Source organism: Callospermophilus lateralis, chromosome 3 (assembly GCF_048772815.1).
Source record: "Callospermophilus lateralis isolate mCalLat2 chromosome 3, mCalLat2.hap1, whole genome shotgun sequence".
Classification (NCBI taxonomy): domain Eukaryota; kingdom Metazoa; phylum Chordata; class Mammalia; order Rodentia; family Sciuridae; genus Callospermophilus; species Callospermophilus lateralis.
The window spans coordinates 179,617,528-179,639,597 of NC_135307.1; the positions used below are offsets into that span (position 1 = coordinate 179,617,528).

A 22,070-nucleotide genomic window follows, 5' to 3' on the forward strand; every position below is an offset into this window, starting at 1 on the left:
GGGCACAGAGTAGCTAAATTTAAGTTCCGCTCAGCAATCCTGCCGAGGGAGCCGGAGCCTGCAGTCGCAGCCAGCCAGCTAGGCAGCACAGTCTGTGGGTGGGGCTGAGCGGGCCGCTGGGCAGCCAATAGCAACAGGCAGGCGTGGCCGTGCGGAGTTAGCTCCTCCCCTCCCCGCCGTTAGGAGGGTGGCAGCCAATGGGACACCCGGGGCGGGGCGGGGCGGCCAATGGCGCGGGCCCGTTTGATTCAAAGATGCTTATAAAGTGGGTCCGCATCGCTTCCCAGCCCGAGCGTGGTCGGGTCTCCTAGCCGCCATGGCCCTGCGTCCCGATGTCTTGGACGAGCTGCCCACCGCCTGCCTGTCGCCGTGCGGGCCGCCCAACCCCGCCGAGCTCTTTAGCGAGGCGCGGCGCTTGGCGCTCGAGGAGCTGGTGGCGGGCGGCCCCGATGCCTTCGCGGCCTTCCTGCGCCGCGAGCGCCTGGGCCGCTTCCTGAACCCCGACGAGGTGCGCGCAGTCCTGGGCGCTGCGGAGCGGCCCGGCGAGGAGGGCGCGGCAGCGGCGGCCGAGGATTCGTTCGGCTCATCTCACGACTGCTCGTCCGGTACCTACTTCCCCGAGGAGTCGGATTTGGAGCCGCCGCTGCTGGAGCTCGGCTGGCCCGCCTTCTACCAGGGCGCCTACCGCGGCGCCACGCGCGTCGAGGCTCACTTCCAACCCCGTGGCACGGACGCCCGCGGCCCCTACGGCTGTAAGGACGCGCTGCGCCAGCAACTCCGCTCCGCTCGGGAGGTGAGCGGGTCCTCGGGGTCACCTCTGCGCCGGGTCGGACCGAGACCCTCCTCAGGAGTGGGAAATTGAGAACTGCTGGGAGCGCGGGTCGGGGTCCTTGATTGAACCCACTCTGCAAGTCTCCGTAGGATTCCCTGGTTCCCCCCAGCAGCTCTTTGTGGAAGGGGAAAGTGAGAGGACCTTTGGTCTTCAAGAACGTGGATTGTGCCACAGTTCCAACTTCCAAAATTCATGTCCTGGTGGAGGGACCAGAAGTACTCTGCGTTCCTAATGTTAGTTAAAAACCAAACCGTATTGCAAATTTTCCTGGCCGTCAGCCAACACTGGATCCCATTTTCTGGAGCCTGTTAGGACACGTCTTACTGAGGAATTGCTTTACCTAGGAAAAAGTTCCTGAAAGATGGGCCCCAGAGACAACTGTGGAGCATTGGGAATCAATTTTGCTAATTACTTCCATGTGTCTTATGTTGTAGAACGTGGATAAACGCAGAAGTGGCAAAGTGATACCCCTGCTCCTTTGTCTCCTATCTGAGAAGGGAGAATTTGTCCTTTCTGTGAATGATTGAGGCAAGGGGTGTGCATTTCCATGATCAGGGACTATTCCAGGCGCAGTAATCTCTTAAAGTGTAGATACCTCTGCATTAGATCTGCCTCTAGCCATGGTGGACTTCTGTCCTAGTGTCTGACTCATTCATTGTGTGTCAAGGTGTTGGGGTGCAATGGGAGGTCTTGCTTGCCAGGTAGAATGAAATGGCAGCAAGGTTCTGGGAATAAGGGAGGGTGTGGCAACAGGCACTTTAGTCCAGAGCCATGGTCTGTTTGCTTGCTCACTGGCAGTGCTCAGCTTCCTGACCTTTTGGCTGCATCAGGGAAGTGGCTGGTAAAGCCCCAGACCATGGAAACACTTGGTAGGACTCATGTCTGAGCATGACTTTGAGTGACAATATTTGTGCATCAGTCCAAGTCTACGAAAAAAACCTGTGTTTCTGATGTTGGTTCTTCTTTACTTGACTGGCAGGATGCTTTGCCTTTGGGGGAAAGGATGTGGGCTGCAGCTAGGCTGGTGTCGTGCCCCCCCCCACACACACCCCATGGTGGTTTGGGGGGGACTGAGGGCACTTGGTGCTGAAGACATTGTAGGTTCAGTAAGAGTAAACAGTTGGAAAAGGCAGAATTTTAGGGTAGCAGTGCATTCCCAGGGCTCCCCTCCAAGAGAATTGAGCACTTGGAATGTGTAACAAGTAAAGAATGGGTTTCTTGGGCTGAGGTTGAAGCTCAGTCGTAGAGCACTTGCCTGGCATCTGTGAGGCATTGGGTTCTATTCTCAGCACCGCATATAAATAAGTAAAACAAAGGTTCATTGTCAACCAATAAAATAAAATGGGTCTCCATGAAAGACAGAGATATGGATTGACTTTGCCTTTGGCTCAGGCCCAAATTTTAGTGGTAGTGGGGGCACTGGAGCTAAAGGCTAGAGGGAAAACTATAAATGCAGTTTTGCCGTCCCTTAAAAGGATCAAAGTTAGAGCTCAGGCCCTGGCCTGCAGGCATTTCATAATACATTCCTGGATAGCTCCTGCCTATTCTGCACCCTAGTATCTGCCATCTGCCAGATTACTTATTCATTGCCTATTGTAAATCACCCTGCCAGGACTGGGGTCACAGGGGAAGGCATGATCCTTGCATGCATTTTAGGATGGACAGTTTGCTGGTGGGAAGGGGTGAGGACATTGCTGCAAGTAGAGGAGGAGCAGAGAGAAAGTCTCAAGAGCCCAGGAGGAAGGGTGGGGTTTGCCTACTGGAGAGGATAGGGGCTGGCCAAAGGTGCAAAAGGACCTGGCATGTTTTGAGGCAGCCAGATCCCACCCAGCTGGAGCAAGAAGTGCATGAGGATTAGTGGTAGGAGAAGAGACTGAAGGGGAAGATTGGAGCCAGACTGGAGGGCTGTGTATCCTGGTGAAGGAGCAATGGGAAGCCATTAGAGGTTTAGAGGGAGGTGGGGTGTGGTCAGACTGGAGTCCTGAGCACTTACTTCTGGCAGGAGCATGAAAGGAGGATGGTTTAAGAGGGCTGAGAATGGTGTTGGCAGGGCTGTAAGGAGGAGGCCAGAGGGATCTATGTAAGAGAAGAGGGTCTGCGCTCAGGTGGTGTGGGCAGGAAAAGAGTTATAGGAAGAACTGATGGAACTTGATGGTTAGGCTTAGGAGAGAACAGGCAGGGGAGGAAGCTATAGGAAGAGTAAGGAGGATTGGTTTTTTTTTTTTTTTTTTTTAAGTTGGATTGGATAACTGAAATTCAGGAAGGAAAATAAGGATTTAGATTTGAGGCATGCAAAATTTGAGGTCCCAAAGATCATCTCTTTTGTTAAAAAGTAAAAATTGCTTCATCTGCCAAATGCTATTCTAAGTAATCCCCAAAGTATGTTCAAATATTTTCTTCATTTTACAGATGGAACTGAGACATAGAGAAGCGTAAGTTGCTGCAACGTCATGTGGCTAGGAACTGATGGAGACAGGACAGCTTGAGGCAGGAAGTTGACCACTGTCAGCTACTGTGCCCTGCTCGTGTCCTGTGTGCAGAGGAGAAATCTGTCCACAAGGAGTTCATCCTCAGGTGGACAGAGGCTTTTGGGTGGAGAGGTCACAGAGGTCCACTGTGGTGACCCTCAGGTGCTGCCACCCTGTAAAGCTGTGCACTGCATACATCAGAGGGGCTGTGTCACTCTGACCACATCCTTTGACATCCATTCCCTTGACCACCAGGTGCATGGACCACAAAGGTGCATGTCTCAGGCTGTTTTCAGATGTCTGCATCTGTATTTCGAGGGCAAAGGTACTTGATGGTGGTGTGAATGTTTTCAGTGTGTCTATTTCCATGCTAGGTCCTTCACCTGGATTATCTCCCTTAACCCTTTCATCCTTGGGAAAAGACCACAGTTCAAAGACCAGGCACAAAGAGGTTAAGTAGCTCGCCCCAAATCAAACAGTGTGAGACGGCGGGACTGGAGCCCGAGTCTGCCTGGCTTCAAGGCCCACACCTTTCATCCCTACTCTACACAGCTTCCTTGCTGAGAGGAGGGATTAATACTTTGGTAGTTTCAACAGGCTGAAAGTTTTGAACAGCTTCATAAAGACTTGGAGTTTTAATTTCCATGTTGCAAGTTCTGTAAACAAGAAAATGCGATTAGCAGATATTTTGTCTCTCTTGGGGAAGGTACAGCCAGACAGCTATTTATAGTACAAGAAGCAGAGGAGTATGTGGGAATCTTTTGGGGGCAAATGAAGGAACTTTGAATTCCACACGAAGGGTCCCATGAAATGACCCCAGAGGTTGGGACTGGGTTGCACCAGAACAGGTTCAGACCTTAGTGTTTGCCCTGTGCAGCTTTATTTATCCTCACTGTGGAGGTCTGCGTACCAACTTCCATCCTTAGGTGTGGCTCTGGAAGGAACCTGGACGTGAAGCTCCATGACAGAGGTAGGGGCAGAGGAAGCCAGGGCTTTTTGGTAAAGGGTGGGACCTAATCCTGACATCACAGCCTGAATGGATGGGATAGGTTGTATGGAGCAGCTCACTGACCACACAGAATCACCCAGGGTATCTGACACATAATAGGTGCTCAATAAATACTGTGGAGGTCTGTCATAAGAGCCCTTACTCTTTGAGCCTCATACTTTTGGAGGGGGGAGAAGGAAAAAGTAGGAAAACTAAGTAGTCATGTGATTCTGTCTGCCTTTCCACTTAACTAGTATTCATCCCTGGATAGGTAGGATGGGACTCTGAATTTGCATTGGCTCAGTTTCTGTGCACCTTTCCAAATACAGGCATTCTGCCAATAGTACGTCTTGAATTCAAGCTGCCATTTCTGTGTTGCTCACTTGAACTTCATCAGAGTTGGAGGGAATATTGTACCTGCCCTGTTGGGAGCTCATATGTTTGTTTCATAAGGGATTTTTTTAGGATGGTTTTGAACTAACACGGGATTTTTTTCTTTATATTTGCTATAGAATCTACCCCTATCTTACTGTATCTGTTGATGAATGGCTCAGTCCCTGGTTGCCATGTGAATCAGTGCTTGGCTGCCTGGAAGTCCTGGCCTCCTTTGGAGATGTTCTTCTGATGTGGTTGCCTGGCTATTGCTGGCTTCTGAGTGGGAGTCCACTGGCCATGCTCACAGTACCGGGAGATTCTACACTCCTCACAGCCGTGCTTCTTACCATTCCCTAGACACTTTTGTTCCAAAGAGGCTGCTTTTGTTGTGACCTCACCCTTGGGCATCCTTTCGATGACCTGTGCATTAGTGGTGAGGATCTTTGTGTAGCCAGAGCCCTGCCAGGAGGAATGACAGCTGAGGAATCTGTCAGAGGCCCCTGGTGTGTGTGAGATTGTACCGGACGAAGGCTTCTCCTCTTGCTCAACCCTGCATTGCAGCAGCTCCTGTGCAATGTGGTCAGTTCCTGTCCCAGATGCCTGGATCCATCCAGAGGTTTCTCAACCTTGCCAACTGTTCGCTTTGGGCAAGATGATTGCTTGTCCGCGGGCCTGTCCTGAGGTTTGTAGGATGCTGAGCAATATCCCTGGCCCAGCTCACTAGATACCAGTAGCAGGTCTCCCCGCTAGGAAGTCCCGACATTGAGAGTTAGTGCTTAATTGGGCATGGTTTCTATTTGGGGTGATGGAAAGTTTTGGAAACCGTGGAGATGGTTGTACAACATGAATGTACTTAATGTTGCCACCAAATCATGTGCATTGAGATGGCAAATTTAGGTTATATATATTTTACCACTAATTTTTACAGTTGCCAAATGCCCCTGGTTGGAGGGGCAGAGGGATCGCCTGGTTTCCCTAGGTGAAAACCACTGCCCTGGGAGTTCTCAGTAAGGCATCATCATAGGATGTCACCCCACCACCCAGTGTGGCTGCCCTTTATCTCTTCCTTTTGATCATGTGTTAGGGTAAGGATTTTAGAATCTTCAGCCTTTGTATTTATTTTTTATTTATTTTTTAAATACATGACAATAGTGGAATGCATTACACTCATTATTACCCATATACAGCACAAATTATGCCATTATGCATATACTCTTTTTTTTGCATCACAATACTTAATACACATATATACCACAATTTTCATACCTCTGTATATAAGGTATGTTGACACCGAATTCAAATCTCCGTACATGTGTAATGATGACCATCACATTCCACCATCCTTGCTAATTCCCTTCCCCCTCCCTTTCCCTCCCACCCCCAGACTTTTTATTTTTTGAATCATAAAACATACAAAATAAAATGTGCTATTTTAACAGTTCTAAGTGCACAATTCAGTGGTCTTAAGGACCTTCCCAGTGTTGTGGCGTCCATCTCCTCTCTGTTCAGAGCTCTTCACTCCACACTGGGGTTCTGACCACTAAGCAGTACCTCCCCTCCCTCCTCCAGGCTCTGGCAGCCCCATTCTTTGGTCGGCTGCTTTATCTCCTTATTCTTCAAGTCTTCATCAGGAAGCTGTAGGATTAGTCTCTGGCTCCTGTATAGGTATGGAATCTGCTCTCACAGAAGAAACAAAAACCAAAAGAACAAAATGTAGTGTGTATAGTGACTTTTAAAAACAAAATTTTTGCCAGGCACCGTGACGCACACCTGTAATCCCAGCGGCTCAGGAGGCTGAGACAGGAAGACCTCAAGTTCAAAGCCAGCTTCAGCAGCAGTGAGGCGCTAAGCAACTCAGTGAGACCCTGTCTCTAAAACAAAAAATTCAAAATAGGGCTGGGGACATGGCTCAGTAGTTTGAGTGCCCCTGAGTTCAATCCCCAGTATCCCAAAAGATTTTTTTAGGGGTGCTGGAGTTCAAACCCAAGACCTCGTGCATGTTAAGTAAGCACTTTCCTACTGAACTATACCAATAAGAATTTTTAAAAATCTTGCTGCAAATGATATAACCTCTGGATGGGGGTTTGGCAATATCAGCAAATTTCAGTTATGTTTGTGCGTTGACCTAATAATTCTATTTATATGTTTCTAACCCAAAGATACACTGGCAAAAACATAGACATATGCAATAGGCTATTTGTCTCAGCATAATCCTAGTAGCAAAATCCTGGAAAGGGCTTCCATGTCTGCCAGTAGAATATTACTAAACAAATTACTGCATCTCTGCAGTGGAGTCCCCTGCAGCTCTGAGTGAGGACCAGCTCTGTGTTATCATTCAAAGTGCCTAGGGCAGGAGCATTAGCCACCTGTGCCCACTTAAGTTTACATCAGTTAAAACTAAATAACAAATTCAGTTCCTCTGGGATCTCAGAAGGTTCTGTTGGACTGCAATAGTCTAAAATGATATGATCATATTCTCCTTTTACCTGGGGGGAGTATGAACATTTATAAAAATACGTATATTCATAATACCTGCATATACTTGTTTTACATTAAAAAATGGAAAACTAAGTGAAAAGTGAATAATTGAGATAGTTATTTTAATGGGAAGGGCAGGAAGGAAAAAGAAAAATAGGAGGGAAGGGATAAGGATAGAAACTAGGGGTCCCTGAATGTACTTGTTTTGTGCATTGGATTTTGGATTTTTATACCATTATAAAAACTAAAAATGATGGGCCTCCTTTATCCTCATGACCTGCCACTCAGAAAAACCTCTCTTGATGCTTTTCTGGCTTTTGAAAAGCCCAGCCCACCTGGACAGTGAAGAGAAAGTGCCCCCATGTGGTCTGGCCCTCGAGGGTATGAAAGCTTGGCTCCCACAGCCGCTGCCCCCTGCCTAGAGAGGCACCCGGCCACTCCGTGGGCAGAGGCCTATCACACTGTAACCTCGTGCTTAAATTGTTAATTTATACTAACAGCCTATGAAATCTAGGGAGAACAACATCCAGCCACAAATTTAGGTTTTGCTGTGGAAATTTCCATTCTTTCTTGTTTTTAAACCTTGAAGATGATGTCAAGGCAATCATTTAAAGATCTTTAAGAAAATCCCCAGGAGATAATTTCAGTTGCATTAAAACATATAACAAATGGTGCTCTTTTAGGCACCAGGGCCTCCAGGACAGTAGATGGCAAGAAGGGGATTGGTGGTGTCATGGGTCAGTGCCGGGAGCTTCGTGGCCAGGCTGCTGTTGACTGCTGCCCGTGCTGACACATCTTTGAGTGTGTGCAAACCTTTGGTTGAATTCCAAGCACACTGCACACCTGCCTTTATTCTGTGAGTCTGAATGGGAAGGGAGGGAAACTGGGGAGCACAGGGAAGGGGTGATCCACACGTGCTTCCTGCTTCATGTAGAAGAGCTGGAATGAGAACTGGAATGACTGGCCCCCAGTGGCCACCGGAGCCTGCACAGGAGCTGGTCAGAGCCGGACCAGCCTAGTAGGAGGGCGCATGATTCACTAGACAGAGGCCTTGTTTTGAAGATACTGAGTCTCAGTGGAATGAGCTTCCAGGGATAGAGCAGAATCAGGACTAAGAACCTGAGCAAGTAGCTTCATTTGAGGGTTTTCTGTATGCCAGAAACTGCCCATGGAGTCTCTCATTGACTGAAACACCAAGTGGTAGAGGGTAGTACAGAGGTCAGTACAGCTTAATGTGCTGTGGCATTATGTACCTGGGTCTCAAGAGTGGGGAGCCAGATGAAGCCCAGGTCTGACTACAGCCTGTTCACAGAACAGCTGCGCTTCCTCAGGTTTCCTGGTGGGCAGTACTGCTGCAGAGGGAAGGTACCCTGCCGGCCAGGGAGTTCCAAGTTCCTTGACGTCTGTTAAGTATTTCGTGTTATTGTAAATTGTCCTCTGTAGTAAACTTGAGCCTGTACACCTTAATTCTATATTCTGCTGATCCTTTCAGGATTCATTCTAAGCTCTCAGTCATTCGAAAATGGGGCCATAGACTTGTCTGGAATAACATTTAGCCTAACATTTTTCTTGTAGATGGCTCTGGAGTTGCACAGACCTGGGTTGAAATTCCAGCTCCTACACTTTCTTACTTGAGTCTCTTAACAAGTTACCTAGCCTCTCCAAGCTTTAGTTTCCTCATCTGTAAACTGAGGATAATAGTGGGGTTTTGAAATCTCTAGATGATTCCAGTTCTATATGACAAGTAATGTGACCAGGCTCTGACACTCCCTGCCCCCTGCATCCCCCACCAAAGACTTGCCAGCGATCTCTGCTTTTCAAACACATGGGTCCTCAAGTCCTTTGGTGCAAATAAGCAAAGGATAGTTAGAGGGACTGAGGGGTCTAGCAAGAATCTGACAGGGTTTGTGGCCTGAGATGAAGACATGGGGTTTGGCCCAGGTGTGGGTGCTCTGGATGTGGCTGGAGAAGCTCAGGTATGGTGTGGGTTCAGGTGGTAGCCCAGCCACCCCAGCTTCTAACCAGCTGGGTGTTTTTCTCTGTAGTAACTATCTTGGGACTGATTTGCAGATGGGTGTTGGTCCTGGAATAGACTCTCAAAAATCACTGTTTGCCCAGCTCTGTAGCCTTAGAGAGTGGGCAGGCCCTGTGTGCAGCTCAGGCTGAGAGAAGGTAATGCCCAGGGTGACCAGGCACTTACTGGGCATGGGCTGCCATCCTCTGGAGGTGTCTCCTTCGCCGTACTCACCTTATGTCTCTGGAAGCAGCTGGAATGGCCGATGTCTGTGCCATCCTTCAAGTTCAGGTGCACATCTGGGGCTCAGCAGTCTGCAGCATGAACACCTCCACCTTGCAGATGTGTCCATCCTGGAACATGGGGCTTAGCTGGTATGAATAAGACTAGTTCATTGCCCAAGAGTCTGTGTCTTCAGGGATGTGAAAAGCCCCAGGGCTTGGGTTCATGAAGGCAGGAGGTGGGGAGGGGTCTTAAAAGAAAGCCTTCCTGATGAAAGCCCCTGGGAGGAGGACTGGCCCTCTCAGAAGAGTCCTGCTTTAATAAGAAAGGAGGCACACTGAGCACCCGGGAGCAGGGAGGGAAAATCTGCTCCAGGCCACTGAAGTCCTGAGGGGATCAGAGACCAGCTTATAAGTCCAACACTGGAAAGGTCCAGCCTTAAAACTGAACAATAATCCCAGCTACTTGGGAAGCCAAGGCAGGAGGATTGCAAGTTCAAGGCCAACCTGGGCAACTTAGCAAGACCCCATCTAAAAATAAAAAGGATGGGAGGTGCAGCTCACTGGTGGAGCGCCCCAAGTTCCATCTCCAGTACCGCAAAACAAAGCAAAACCAATGAAGGAATAGCAAATTAGATACCAAATAACAAAGGTGTTGTTTGTACAATTGTTTTATTAAGTGATGAATCGAAATTCAGTTTGGCAGGCTGTGGTGCCCTGGGCCCTGCTCCAGGTTCCCGACTCCTGCAGTCCTAAGGCGGCTGCTGGGCTGCTGGCTGGGCTGTGTTCCTCGGGTCCCTGTTTCCGTAGCCCCCTGGGTGTGTCCACTGGCCCATCACACCATGTCACCCCAGCTCATCTGCTGTCTCGTTAGCCTGGGTTCTTGCAGACAGGGATTGACTTATGTCCCCAGTGTCTGACACTGTGCCTGGCTCCGGTAGGCTTCCACCAAGTATTGGAAAGAAGAGTGCGAGATGAGGGAGGCAGGCGGGTCTTGTCCTCTGTGCTCTCTCTGCGAGTGCTGCTCTCCCCTGTGTATCCACAACTCCTTCACGAAGGTTTTACTGCCATCTCCAGGTCTGTCTCAAAGCCCGTCTCAAGCTTGTTTCTTTTTCTGTGGACTTGTGTCCCCTCTCCCTCCTCCAACCCTCTGCTGCCTCTGCGACCCTCATTGCTTCTTGCCTGGCCTGTCCTCACAACCCGCCACTGGGGTTTCCTCTTTCAGTCTGTCGCCCTAAACATTTGCGGGTGTCACATGGCCGCAGTGCCGTGGGCCTTGGGTGGCATGGCCCTGTGTTGGAGGAGGTGGGGCCAGGTCTCCAACCCACACCAGCCTCTCTTCGGCATCCGTTTCTTTTGACCTGTTGCTGTCACCCTGAACTCATTGCTCACGTGGGGAGTGTGTGAGGAGGGGGGATTGTATTGACTCCTTGGTTGGCATTCAGGGCCGCTGCCATCTTGCTCATCCATCCATCTTTCCCAGTCACGTCCGTGCCTCTTCCACACATGCTGTACATTCCAGCCAAACTGGTATGCGCCCTTCGTTCCCACCTCTTCTCCGTCACCATGGCCTCACTTCTCCCTGCCTGCATGTCTGCATCCTATTTGTGATTTAGCCCAGACGCCCTCTCCTCCAGGAAGCCTTCCCTGCTCGAGTGTCTGTGGCGTGACTGCCATTGCAAGGAAGAAAATTTGCACGTCCCCCCTCCAAAAAAAAGTTTTGCCCAGATTTACTGACTTCTCACAGCATGTATCATTTTACTTCCCTGCCTCTGACATCTGGTCAGATTCTTTACAGCCTTCTTTGCGCCTGGTACACGAGTAGCCTGAGGTAGACTTAAAAAGGTGCCAGCTGCATGATCGAACGCTTATTTCACTCCAATGTGTGTCTCCCTTAATCTCCACGCAGCCCTTTAACACGAGGGCTGTTAATATCTACATCTTCCAGAGGGGAAGCCAAGACTAAGACAGATTAAGCACCTTGCCCAGGGTCACACAGCTAGCAAGGCGCAGGTCTGAGTTCTGTGCCCAGGCTTTTGGCCTTTTAACTAACTGTGTTATGTGACCCAAATGAATGGGATGGATACAGCTCTCAAAGAGGATGTATAAAACTGAAGCTGCCACCAATTCAGAAAGACTTTTTATTTTTTAAATCCCATGCCCAGTGGGTTTAGCTGTGTCCTTTCTCAAGAATAATAGCTCACAGTTAGGGCACCATGAAGGTCAGGCAGGGAGGGGAGGGAGAGGCAGCAAGGGGGATAACTGGTCTTCCCAGGCTCCCTCATGGCAGTGACATCCCAGGACCTGGCATGTCAAGGTCCCTCATCCAAATAGTCCCTCAGGACCCTGGAGTGTTGTGGAAAGACAGCAAAACTCCCCCTTTGCTCTGCATTTTCACGTAGTCCCCATGTCCTTAAGCGGTAATGAGTGTCCTTAGTCCTCTGGGACCAGAGATGAATCCATCCCCATTCAAGAGCTGCAGTGGATGGGGTGAGACTTACAGATAACTGTAACCTTCAGAAAAAAGGGTTAATGTGATTCCAAAAGTCACGGTATTTTACTGTTGAAGTGGGAGAAGCCCTGATAGCTCCTGATTGCAAAAGAATCCTGAACCTTGGCTTCTGACTTGGTTTGTAGGAGCTTGTTTCTAAGCTGTTTTGACACCCAACTACCTGGCCAGAAGTTAGCTGAGGGCTGTGGTTTTACCCCACAAAGGGGTGATTAAAGGCTTTGAGGCCTCAGCAGCCTGTCTTTAAATGAATGAGCAGAGATAGGAACCAGCGGCTCCCTCCCTGCGTGGAACTGTCTGGCCAACTGCAGCCCTGGACTGGAAAGGGAATAGCTGAGCAGGTCCTGAGGGGTCCTTTGTACCTTGCACTTTATGCAGAGTCATTTAATTTTGCTGCAGACCTGTTCTTTGGCGAAGGAATCAACCGTTCAAAACAACTATAATTTGCCCAAGGATGCATGGCTGAGAGTCAGCTCTTAACTGCAATGTGATACTGGGTGTGGAAAAACAGTTAGCAGACACAAGTGGAGCCAGGCTACTCGGGGGGGAGAAAAGGACTCGTGTGAGTGTAGGGCAGAATCATTAGGAAATTTCCGTGTTCTTGTTGTGGGTTTGCACTGCTCCCAGACCTCCGAATGCAGGGCCATCTTTTAGTGAGGAGAGGCTGTTTGGTTAGAAAGGCCTGGCTGGGACAGAGCCAAGCTTAAGATGGGTGTTCAGCGATAGGGAAGCAGAAGATGGGAGAATCTGTGGGTCTCCTTTGATCATTTCAAGCCATGTGTCGCTGGTGGATGGGGTGGCCTTTCTAAATCAGAGTAACAAGTAAAAACAGAGAGCATGACTCAAAATCAGACAATAATCCAAATCACAGAGTTGGAGGATGTTCTACCCAGAAGAGACCTCAGAGAGAATTTAAGGTTTTGTTTGCTTTACAGATACAGAAAGCCACAGCCTGGCGGGGAAAGCAGCATGTCTGTTGATAGTGTGGTAGCCCAGAACCTGGACAGCTTGCTCGTCCAGATGGAGCCTGGAAGACGAGATTTAGTGAAGGAGCAAGAGTTGAACAGAGCAGGCTCACAGGAAAGCGAGGCGGCAGCTTAGTCTATATTATTAGGAAATTTGCCAGTGAGGAGGAGGGTGACTGGAAGGCAGCAGGGTCAGGTCAAGGTTTGTAGGCTATGGGGGTGGGGTGGGGGGGCTGGGTAACTTTAGAGAAGGAAAATAGTCCAGGGTGGGGGAAGCCAGTGCTGTGGAAGAAGGAGGGCAGGAAGGCATTGTGGGGTGGGGATCCTTTTGCAGCTCTGAGATGGGCTCCAGGGTTCAGGCAGCATGCTGTAAGGTGGTGTCCGTGTGAGCTGACGGCTTCTCTTCCCTCTGCCTCCCTGTAGGTGATTGCGGTGGTAATGGATGTTTTCACGGACATTGACATCTTCAGAGACCTTCAGGAAATATGCAGGGAGCGGGGAGTGGCTGTGTACATCCTTCTGGACCAGGCTCTCCTTTCCCACTTTTTGGACATGTGCATGGATCTGAAAGTTCATCCCGAACAGGAAAAGGTTTGTAGTCTGCTATTTCCAGTGTTGCCACAATCAATAAACGTGATCGACAAAGTGGTTGTTGGTGGTGTCCCCATTTTCAAGTGGGGGAATGAGGCTGTAGGCAAAGTCATTTGCTCAGAATCTGGCAGAAAATGAACAGTGCCCATGACCTCATGATTCCACTCCTAGGTGTTCACCCAAGAGCAATGAAAACAGGGCCACACAGAGACTGGGGTATAAATGTTTACAGAAGTGTTACTCATAAGGGCCTAGGATGGAAACAGTCCAACGTCCCTCAGCTGATAGATGGATAAACATATATTCATACAGTAGACTATTGTTCAGCCTTCAAAGGAAGCAAGTATTGACATATGCTATGACATGGATGGGCCCGAAAATGTAATGCTGACAAAAGACCACATATTCTATGATCCTATTTATGTGAAAGACTGTAATGGAGAAATCTATTCAGACAGAAGACAGATGATCATCAGGACCGGGGAGGCAGGTGGGGGTGGGTAGGTGGTAGCTTAGACTGGCCGACTGCTGCATATCTCCGTGAATGCACAGGAAAACCACAGAAGTGTACAGCAAGTGGGTAAGCTGAATGGTATGAGAATTCTGTCTCAAGCTGTTGAAAAGCGAAGAAACAGTGGCAGCCTAGCTTCAAACCTTGGCCTCTCCTAACACAGAGCGCAGATCAGCTCCACGGTGAGGGCCTGCACGCACCTTGGATGCTGCTGCTTGTGACAGTAGCCCCAGGAGTCCCCACTTTTCATCCTGGGCACTGCTCAGTGCTCTTGACAAATTTCGCATGACTTGCTCCTCTCAGCAGCCTTGTCAGGTAAGTGGCAGGGTCCTGATGTTCTAGACTGGGAAATGGTGACACAGAGAGCCCGTGTGTCCACAGGTCACAAGTAGTGGTCCTGGGGCCCGACTGTCTGCCTCCTATCCTGTATGCATAATCACTGTCCTGTGCTGCTCATTTCTCATTATTATAAAATTAGACCGCATGTCCTCTTCTCAGGTCATGAAAATATTCAAGTATTTAAATGTAAGGCTGCACGACTTAGCTGGCTTGGTCTCTTTGGTAGAGAAAGGCAAGACAAATAGATGTATTTATTTTAGAATTCATTTTCTAAAAATTAAGCAGCCTAGACTTCGACCTTCAGAAATTGATTTATTCACCACTTATTTGCCACATGCTATTGTGAGTACTAGAAATAAAGTGTTCAGCAAAGCAAACAGAATCCGGGCTTTGCTACTCCAGGTTTCCACATGGGAGACACTAACTGAACACCTTGTTATTATCAAGCAGTTTGGCTTGCAAAATTTTGGCTGTTTAACTTCTCCCGTAGAGTTCTTATTGGCTGTTTCCTCTAATGACAAAGTGGAGGATTGGGCTTAATTAGGTAGTTACTAACCTGTCACTAGTGCCACAGGCAAATAGATGATGGAGGTAGGATTGGGACTTAGAGACCAAATGAAATGGGACAGCCACGTGACTGTCTCCTTAAAAGGGAGATCAGGAGGAAAACACAAGTCAGGTCTGGGAAAAGCAGTCATCTAACTGAGCGTTTAGTCCTTGACTGCTCATCCAGCACCAGGAGAAGAAATAGAAGGTGTCCGTGTGTAATTTCAAGGCGCTCTCTCTATAATTAAGGCTGTGTGTTAGCAGCAGAAAAATCACAGAATCGCCCTAGCCACAGCTTTGACCCTGCGATCGGCTCCCTTCATCTTCTCGGCAGGAGCCCAGGAAAAAGGTGCTGATGCAGTTGCCCACTATTGATTGCTCCCCCCACGGTCATCCAGATTCCCCAGGAGGGTTGAAGGAGGTCTCTATCTCTGGATGCTCCAGTTTTTGTTCTTCTCAACTCCTTCCTAGGGAGGTACCATCTTCGCGCCTTGCCCTTCCCACCTGGGTATGTCTGCTAGTGAATCTGTGCCCTTATGAAGTCAGGGCTGACTCCCATCTGCCCTGGGCTCTGTGGCTGGCTTAGAACTTTGGATTGCCCTGTCTGCAGGAACGTGTGTAGGTGTTTAGAAGTGCTTTGGGCACAATCACAGAAGCCTGCACAACATTCAGATGTGTGTCCAAGGGAAAGATAGGTAAAACCACACCTAACTCTGTCAATAGTGGTATTTTTATGCTGTTCTTGTATGTTGATCCTTTACGACAGTTTCTGAGTCACTGCCTCCTCCAGGAAGCCCTCCTCCAGCCAATTCCACATGTACTTCTGTGAAATTTTCTAGTTTTCTAAAAACTAGAAAAACTTTACCTTGAACTAAGATTTATAAAGAAGTTACAAAAATAATATATGAAATTCCTGAATACTCTGCCCAAATTTTCCAAATGTTGACATCTTATAAACCTCACCACAAATAACAAAATCAGGAAATAAGCTTGATCTAATAACCAATCTGCTGACCTCATGAATTTTGCCAGGCGTTCCACTAACGCCCTTGTCCTGGCCCAGGCGCCAGTCCAGCACTCCACCTTGCATTTAGGCCTCAAGTCTCCTTGGCTCCTGTCCTCTGGAGCTGTTCCTTCATTTTTCTTTGTCTTTCAGGGTCTGATGCTTTTGAAGAATATGGACCAGCTGTCTGTAGAATTTGGGTTTGTCTGATGTTTATTCGTGGCTCAATTCATAACATTTTGATAAGAATACCACAGCAGTGTTAGTGTATCTAGCCATAGTTTTTTGTTTGTTTTGGCTTTTGTTTTTAACTTCTTTTAAAACAATGATGGATTCATACAGTTACACTGATAACACTGAGAAGCTCCAAGTAACCTTCAACTAGTTTCCCCAGTGGTGATTCTTTTGTGATTTATAGTTCAATTTTGGAACCTGGAAATGGACATTGGTGCAGTGTGTACATATGTAGTTCTTTCCCATTTTATCTCATGTGGACATCAAGACAGAATTATTCCATCACTGCAAAGATCTCCCTCGTATAGTCACTACCACTTTCAACCCCTGGCACCCACTAATTTGTTCTCCATCTGATCATTTTGCCCTCTGGAGTCTGTTATGTAAATTAAATCATGCAGAATGTGACCTTTTTAGATTGGCCATTGTCACTTGGCAGTATTCACCCATCAAAGGACATTTGGATAATTTCCAGGTTTTGACTTTATAAGTAAATTGCTATAAATATTCATGTAGAGATTTTGGGTAGACATAGGTTTTCTTTTCTTTGGTTCATGCAAGTCTTGCCATAGGCTTTTAATCATTCAGTTGGTTTTCTTCCTCTTATTTTAGTTCTTGAGGGCAAGAAGCATGCCTAGTATCTGTTGTTTCAGGGCTTGGCACATAGTAGGGGGTTCTGTCAGTTTGTGGAATGGATGAGAGTCAAACAACAATCTTAAACATTTAATTTGAATGTGTAAGATTTCTAACAACATGTAGTTTCTGGTCTGCTCTAAAGAATGCAGACTGCAGCAACTCAGGAGGCTGAGGTGGGAGGATGCAAGTTCAAGGCCAGCCTGTCTCAAAATTTTTTTTTTTTAAAGAAAAGAACTGGGGTTGTAAGTTAATGGGATGATGCCCCTGGACTCAATCCCCAGTATCAATAAAAGGGAATGCAGACTGTCTTATTTTGCATAGCATTGTATATGCATCTCAAATGTCACTTTACAGGAATAGAAATCTGCGTGAATGTGTATGCAGTGTACCGCCAGTGCACCTTTTTTGTTACACGTGCACTGGTAGGAAATGTGACCTTGCCAGTTGAGCCCCACGTGATCTGAGTGTTTCTGCTGCAGTTTAGTCCTGTGTCAGAGAAGGCTTGTCCTCTGCTCCTGTCTTTAAATCCCTTACTGTGTGGGGGACAGAGAAATAGGCTACTATTCCATAGTGATGTCATTAAACAAAAGATTAGAAGAAGTATCATCTTATCTTAGCCTTGTCAAAATGTATTTATTATTGGCATGTTTTCTTTTGTGATTTTATTTCCCACATTTTGTTTCAAAATCATTTCTTGGGCTGTGTGTGGTGGCACACGCCTGTGATCCCAGCAACTCAGGAGGTGGAGGCAGGAGGGTCATAAATTCAAGACCAGCCTTGGGCAATTTAGTCTTGTAAGCAATAAAAAGTAAAAAGGGCTAGGGAGCTCAAGGTATAGTACTCCTGGGTTCAATCCCCAGTACTAGGGGAAAAAAAATCATTTCTTGGTTCTGTTATTTAGTCTCCCAAAAGGTGAATGCTCTTTTAGAGGACATACACATGTGAACTAAGGGTCTCAAAAGTAAATACAAGCTGGGCGTGGTGGTGCACACCTGTAATCCCAGCGACCTGGGAGGTTGAGGCAGAAGGATCATGAACTCAAAGCCAGACTCAGCAACTTAGTAAGGCCCTAAATAAAATACAAAAAAGGGCTGGGGATGTAGCTCAGTAGTTAAGTGCCCCTGAGTTCAATCCCTAGTACCAAAAAAAAAAAAAAAAGAAAGAAAAGTAAATACAAGAAAAGAACATACGCAAAGACAGACTAAATGTAGAAGTAATGTTACTCAAGTAACATCAGGCTCGTGTGCCACGTGTGGTATTAGAGTGGTGACCCCAAGCCACGCACTGCCAGCACATGTGTTTGTGAATGGTAAACTAAGCCCTCTGGTCCTGCTCATTTGCTTACTGGATGAGTATCATTGAAGTGTTCATTGATTTTTTTTTTTTTTTTTTTTCCCCTGCTCCCTCCCCGACAGCTGATGACAGTGCGGACTATCACGGGAAACATCTACTACGCAAGGTCAGGAACTAAAATTGTCGGGAAGGTTCACGAAAAGTTCACACTGATTGATGGCATTCGAGTGGTGACAGGCTCCTACAGGTACGTTTCCAACAGGTGCCTTGCTTATTGATCCACATTCTTCACATGAAGATATGACATTGTTCCTCTCAGTGAGAGCCTTTGCAGCTACGCATTCCCACGTGTGCACACCTACGTGTGCGAGTGGTTGATCAAAGTCTCCTCCTGTCAGAGGTAATGAGATGGGGTCACTTCCCCTGTGCCCCACAAAACAAAAATGCAAACGTTAAACTAGCTTGGAGATCACGGAGTCTCCTGTCCTAGGGTGAAGTCTTGGCCCAGGCCTGGGGTTATCAGTGACATAGCCTCAAGTCCCAGTTCTTTGGGGATTTGGACCATGTTGTCACCGGAAGGTAAGGGCAGTTACAGGGGTTGGCATCAGTGTTGCAGGCAGACCTGAAGCTCTCCCCTTCCTTCCTTTTGCTTCAAGCCATATCAGTTAGTGCTGTAGTCTAGAAAATACTGATCAAGTTCCCAATTCACCTTTGAAGTCTCACTTTGATGATGGCGTCTTCAGTGGGTAGCGGGTGTTCAATGGAGGGTGGAGATAACAAGTGGCTGACTCATCTCAGGAAGTTGTGCCATTTTTACTCATGTGGCTCCTTGGCTGCACATTTTGCTCCCTCTACATAGATGGTCCAATGATGTGCAAGATGTGTGTCTGTACAGTGTAGAAAAGTAAAACCTACTTAAAAATGTGCATCACTGAGTGATAAATATGTATGGGCCCAGGGTCTGGCAGAAAGACAGTAAGATAAAGAAGCTCTTGACACTTTTCCTTTCATAAAGTACCATCATCGATCAGAACAGAATTAGAATTGTTTCTTGACTTCTTTTTGCAAAATCTTCTGAATACCAGCAGAAAACTTGTTTTCCCTCCAAAGAAGAATTTCTCCATGCTAACAAAACTTAGCTTCAAGTGGTTTTTGGCTGTCTAAAAATCTCAAAATATAAAAACTGCCCTCTTCCAATGAAGCATGGTACCACCAGTGATGATGACAGCTCCATTTGTTAGGACATACTGTCATCCTGGTGTTGGGTAGACACTTGGTTTACATTATCTCATTGAGGGTTTTCAAAATAATCTTCCTTCTCTGCAGTGTGTGCATTAAGCAATGTTCTTGGTTGCAAGAGGCAGGGCTGATAGGATTTTTATGATCTCATTGAAGCATCCTACTTCTGGTACAAGTCTCTATCAGTGGGGTGATTAAAATGTCAGAAGCTAACTCAAGCTGCTTTATGCAGAATGAAACTTCTCAGCTCACACAACAGGAGGTGTGGAAAGGGGCAGTGGCTCTCGGCTCCTCCTGACCTGGCTGGACACTTATCAGAACATTGTCTCCTGGTTGTGCTTTTCCCTGGCTGATCTCTATTCCCAAGCAGGCTCTCCCTTTGAAGGCAAAGATCCCAGCTTATTTCCATGGTCTTCCCTAGCTGACTTCCTCTCTCAGCACTCTGAAACTCACTGCACTGGTAGGGTCACGTGCCCACCCTGGATGAATCCAAGGGGACCGTACAATCGGCCATCCTGGAGATTGTAGAGGACACATGCTCAAAGCCTTTTGAGACAGGGCTGGGCATGGGCTCTTTTTCCAGAGGAATGGGAAGGGGTGCTGGACAGGCAGGGGCACGTGGCCACCAATAGCTCTAAACGTGTTTGGAGTACTAGAATTCCGGTTAAACTAACAAATTATTTCCCTTTGTGAAAGGGAAAGAGGTAGTACGAAACCGGCACGGGTGGGTGACTGATTCCTTAGGGCTGAGCCCAATCTAGAATCTGCCATCACCTCTCCACTATGTCGTCTCTAGCAGGTTTCTTTGCCTCTAAAATGAGGGTACTGGCCCAAATATTTCAGAATCCTTTCTAGTTTTTAAAACTTAGAGGCTAAGGATTGTGTGGGTTAACTGTTGGCTTTCTTAGTTTTTGGTGACACATGTATCTGTTATATGGAAATGAGAAGGCTGGTGAATTCACAGTAAATGTATGTTACCACCACAGCTGTGACTTACATGGCAGGATACCTGGGCTTTATCAGGTCGATAGTAAGTGAACTGAAATTCCACATTCTTACCCGCTTCTGTTGTTGGTTTTCACCCCTTCAGCTTCACATGGACAGATGGCAAATTAAACAGCAGCAACTTGGTCATTCTGTCTGGCCAAGTGGTCGAATGCTTTGATCTGGAGTTCCGCATCCTGTACGCGCAATCAAAGCCCATCAGCCCCAAGCTCCTGTCCCACTTCCGGATCAGTGGCAAGTTTGACCACCTCGCTGACCGCAAACCACAGTCCAAAGAGCTCACACTGGGCAACCTGCTGCGCCTGCGGCTGGCCAGGCTGTCAAGTTCACCCAGGAAGACAGACCTGGGCTTGGGGGTGCCCCTGGAGGGTGAGGCAGAGACCAAGCGACAGGACTCCAAGTCCTCCACTGTCAGCGAGGAGGGCCACTTCCATAGCCACAGGGACATTCTGGGGGAAAGAAATGCTGTTTGTGTCGCCACCCAGACAGAGCCGGAAGAGGAGACGCCCTCGGTGAGCGTGAGGGAGGTGGGGACACAAACCAGCAGCAGCACCCTGTGTGCCGGGACCCAAACCACTGTGGCCACCAGGGTTGCCACCTCCCAGACAGTGGTGTGGACCAAGTCGACCACCACACAGACTGACGCGGATGAGAGCGGGATCTTTTCTCAGGGAACTCGGTCTAAAGAAGGGTCCCCAGTATCAAAAATGTCTGTGTCGAGGTCTTCCAGTTTGAAGTCTTCCTCCTCCACGTCTTCCCAGGGCTCGGTGGCCAGCTCCATCGGCTCCCATGCTTCCCTCAGAGCCACCGACCCCCTCAGTACTGGACACACCAAGTACCTGGGCACCCCTCACCTGGAGCTGTGCCTGCGGGACTCCTTCAGAAACCTGAATAAAGAGCGGCAGTTGCACTTGGCTGGCGTGAGGTCCCGGCTCAACCACATGCTGGCCATGCTGTCGAGGAGAACGGTCCTTTCTGAGAACTACCTTAGCATCAGTCCTGGGAATTTCACCAGAGCATCAGTTAATTTGGTTGCTGTTAGAGATTTAGCACTTTATCCCTCTTATCAGTGACTTCAGTGTGACTCCCGGTGGTGTCCAGCTGGGTATCACCAGAGCTTCCAGATTTAAAATCATCACACGCCCCTGACTGTCTCTCTTTCACTTGACTTTAGCACCTCGACCACCTTTGAATTTCTGTTCTGTGCATTATTTTATGTGGTTTTTGTTTTATCTTTGTCATGTAGCAACTGGGTATTGATGGTATGATTTTAAACACTATGGGTACAGTTTTTTTTGCACTGTTTTAATATTGATAACTCTTTAAAGAGAATGCTGAGGTTCATTTAGTAAGACATAAAATGTTCCACACTTTTCTTGACTTGTGTGCTATTCTTAAACGTCTGAGTCACTGCCGTTTTTATGATCAAAATCCCATTTAGAAAAACAAGACTGTTTCTTGATTGTTTATCTCTGTAGAATATCTTTTATCTTAGCATTAAATAAATAATTTGTTTGCTTGGATTTTTTTTTTTTTAACTTTTGCATATAAATACACCTAATAGGTATCTGAATAATTTTGTTTTAGTATTGGGGTGGGGAACAAGTAAATGATTTAGATTATAAAATGGAAAAAATGTATTTGCGTACATAAAGCTATCATTGGGGATCATACCACCCTTACCATGATGGAGACCGATGTTGCTCTGAGTTTGGGGGAACTTGCAGCAGTCCAGCCTCTACATGTGCACTAGCTTTTCTGTTTTCAAAGAAAAAGCCTGAGCTGTTTCAGTGAGGGCCTTGATCCTCTGCTTTTCTGCCAAA

At 47.6% G+C, this 22,070-nt stretch overlaps 1 protein-coding gene across 2 annotated transcripts; it reads left to right on the forward strand.

The window, feature by feature from the left end:
- The first annotated feature begins 304 nt into the window (after positions 1-304).
- Fam83d (family with sequence similarity 83 member D) lies at positions 305-21,320 on the forward strand. Of its 2 annotated transcripts, XM_076849087.1 has the most exons (4): positions 305-793; positions 13,274-13,441; positions 18,126-18,250; positions 20,333-21,320. In XM_076849087.1, exons 1-4 carry the CDS (start codon positions 317-319, stop codon positions 21,318-21,320), a joined length of 1,758 nt encoding a protein of 585 aa, XP_076705202.1. In that variant the 5' UTR covers positions 305-316. The 2 variants fall into 2 exon arrangements, with proteins under 2 accessions (XP_076705202.1, XP_076705204.1); XM_076849089.1 differs by lacking the exon at positions 20,333-21,320 and having other exon boundaries at positions 317-793; positions 13,274-13,445; positions 18,126-18,181.
- Positions 21,321-22,070: the final 750 nt, after the last annotated feature.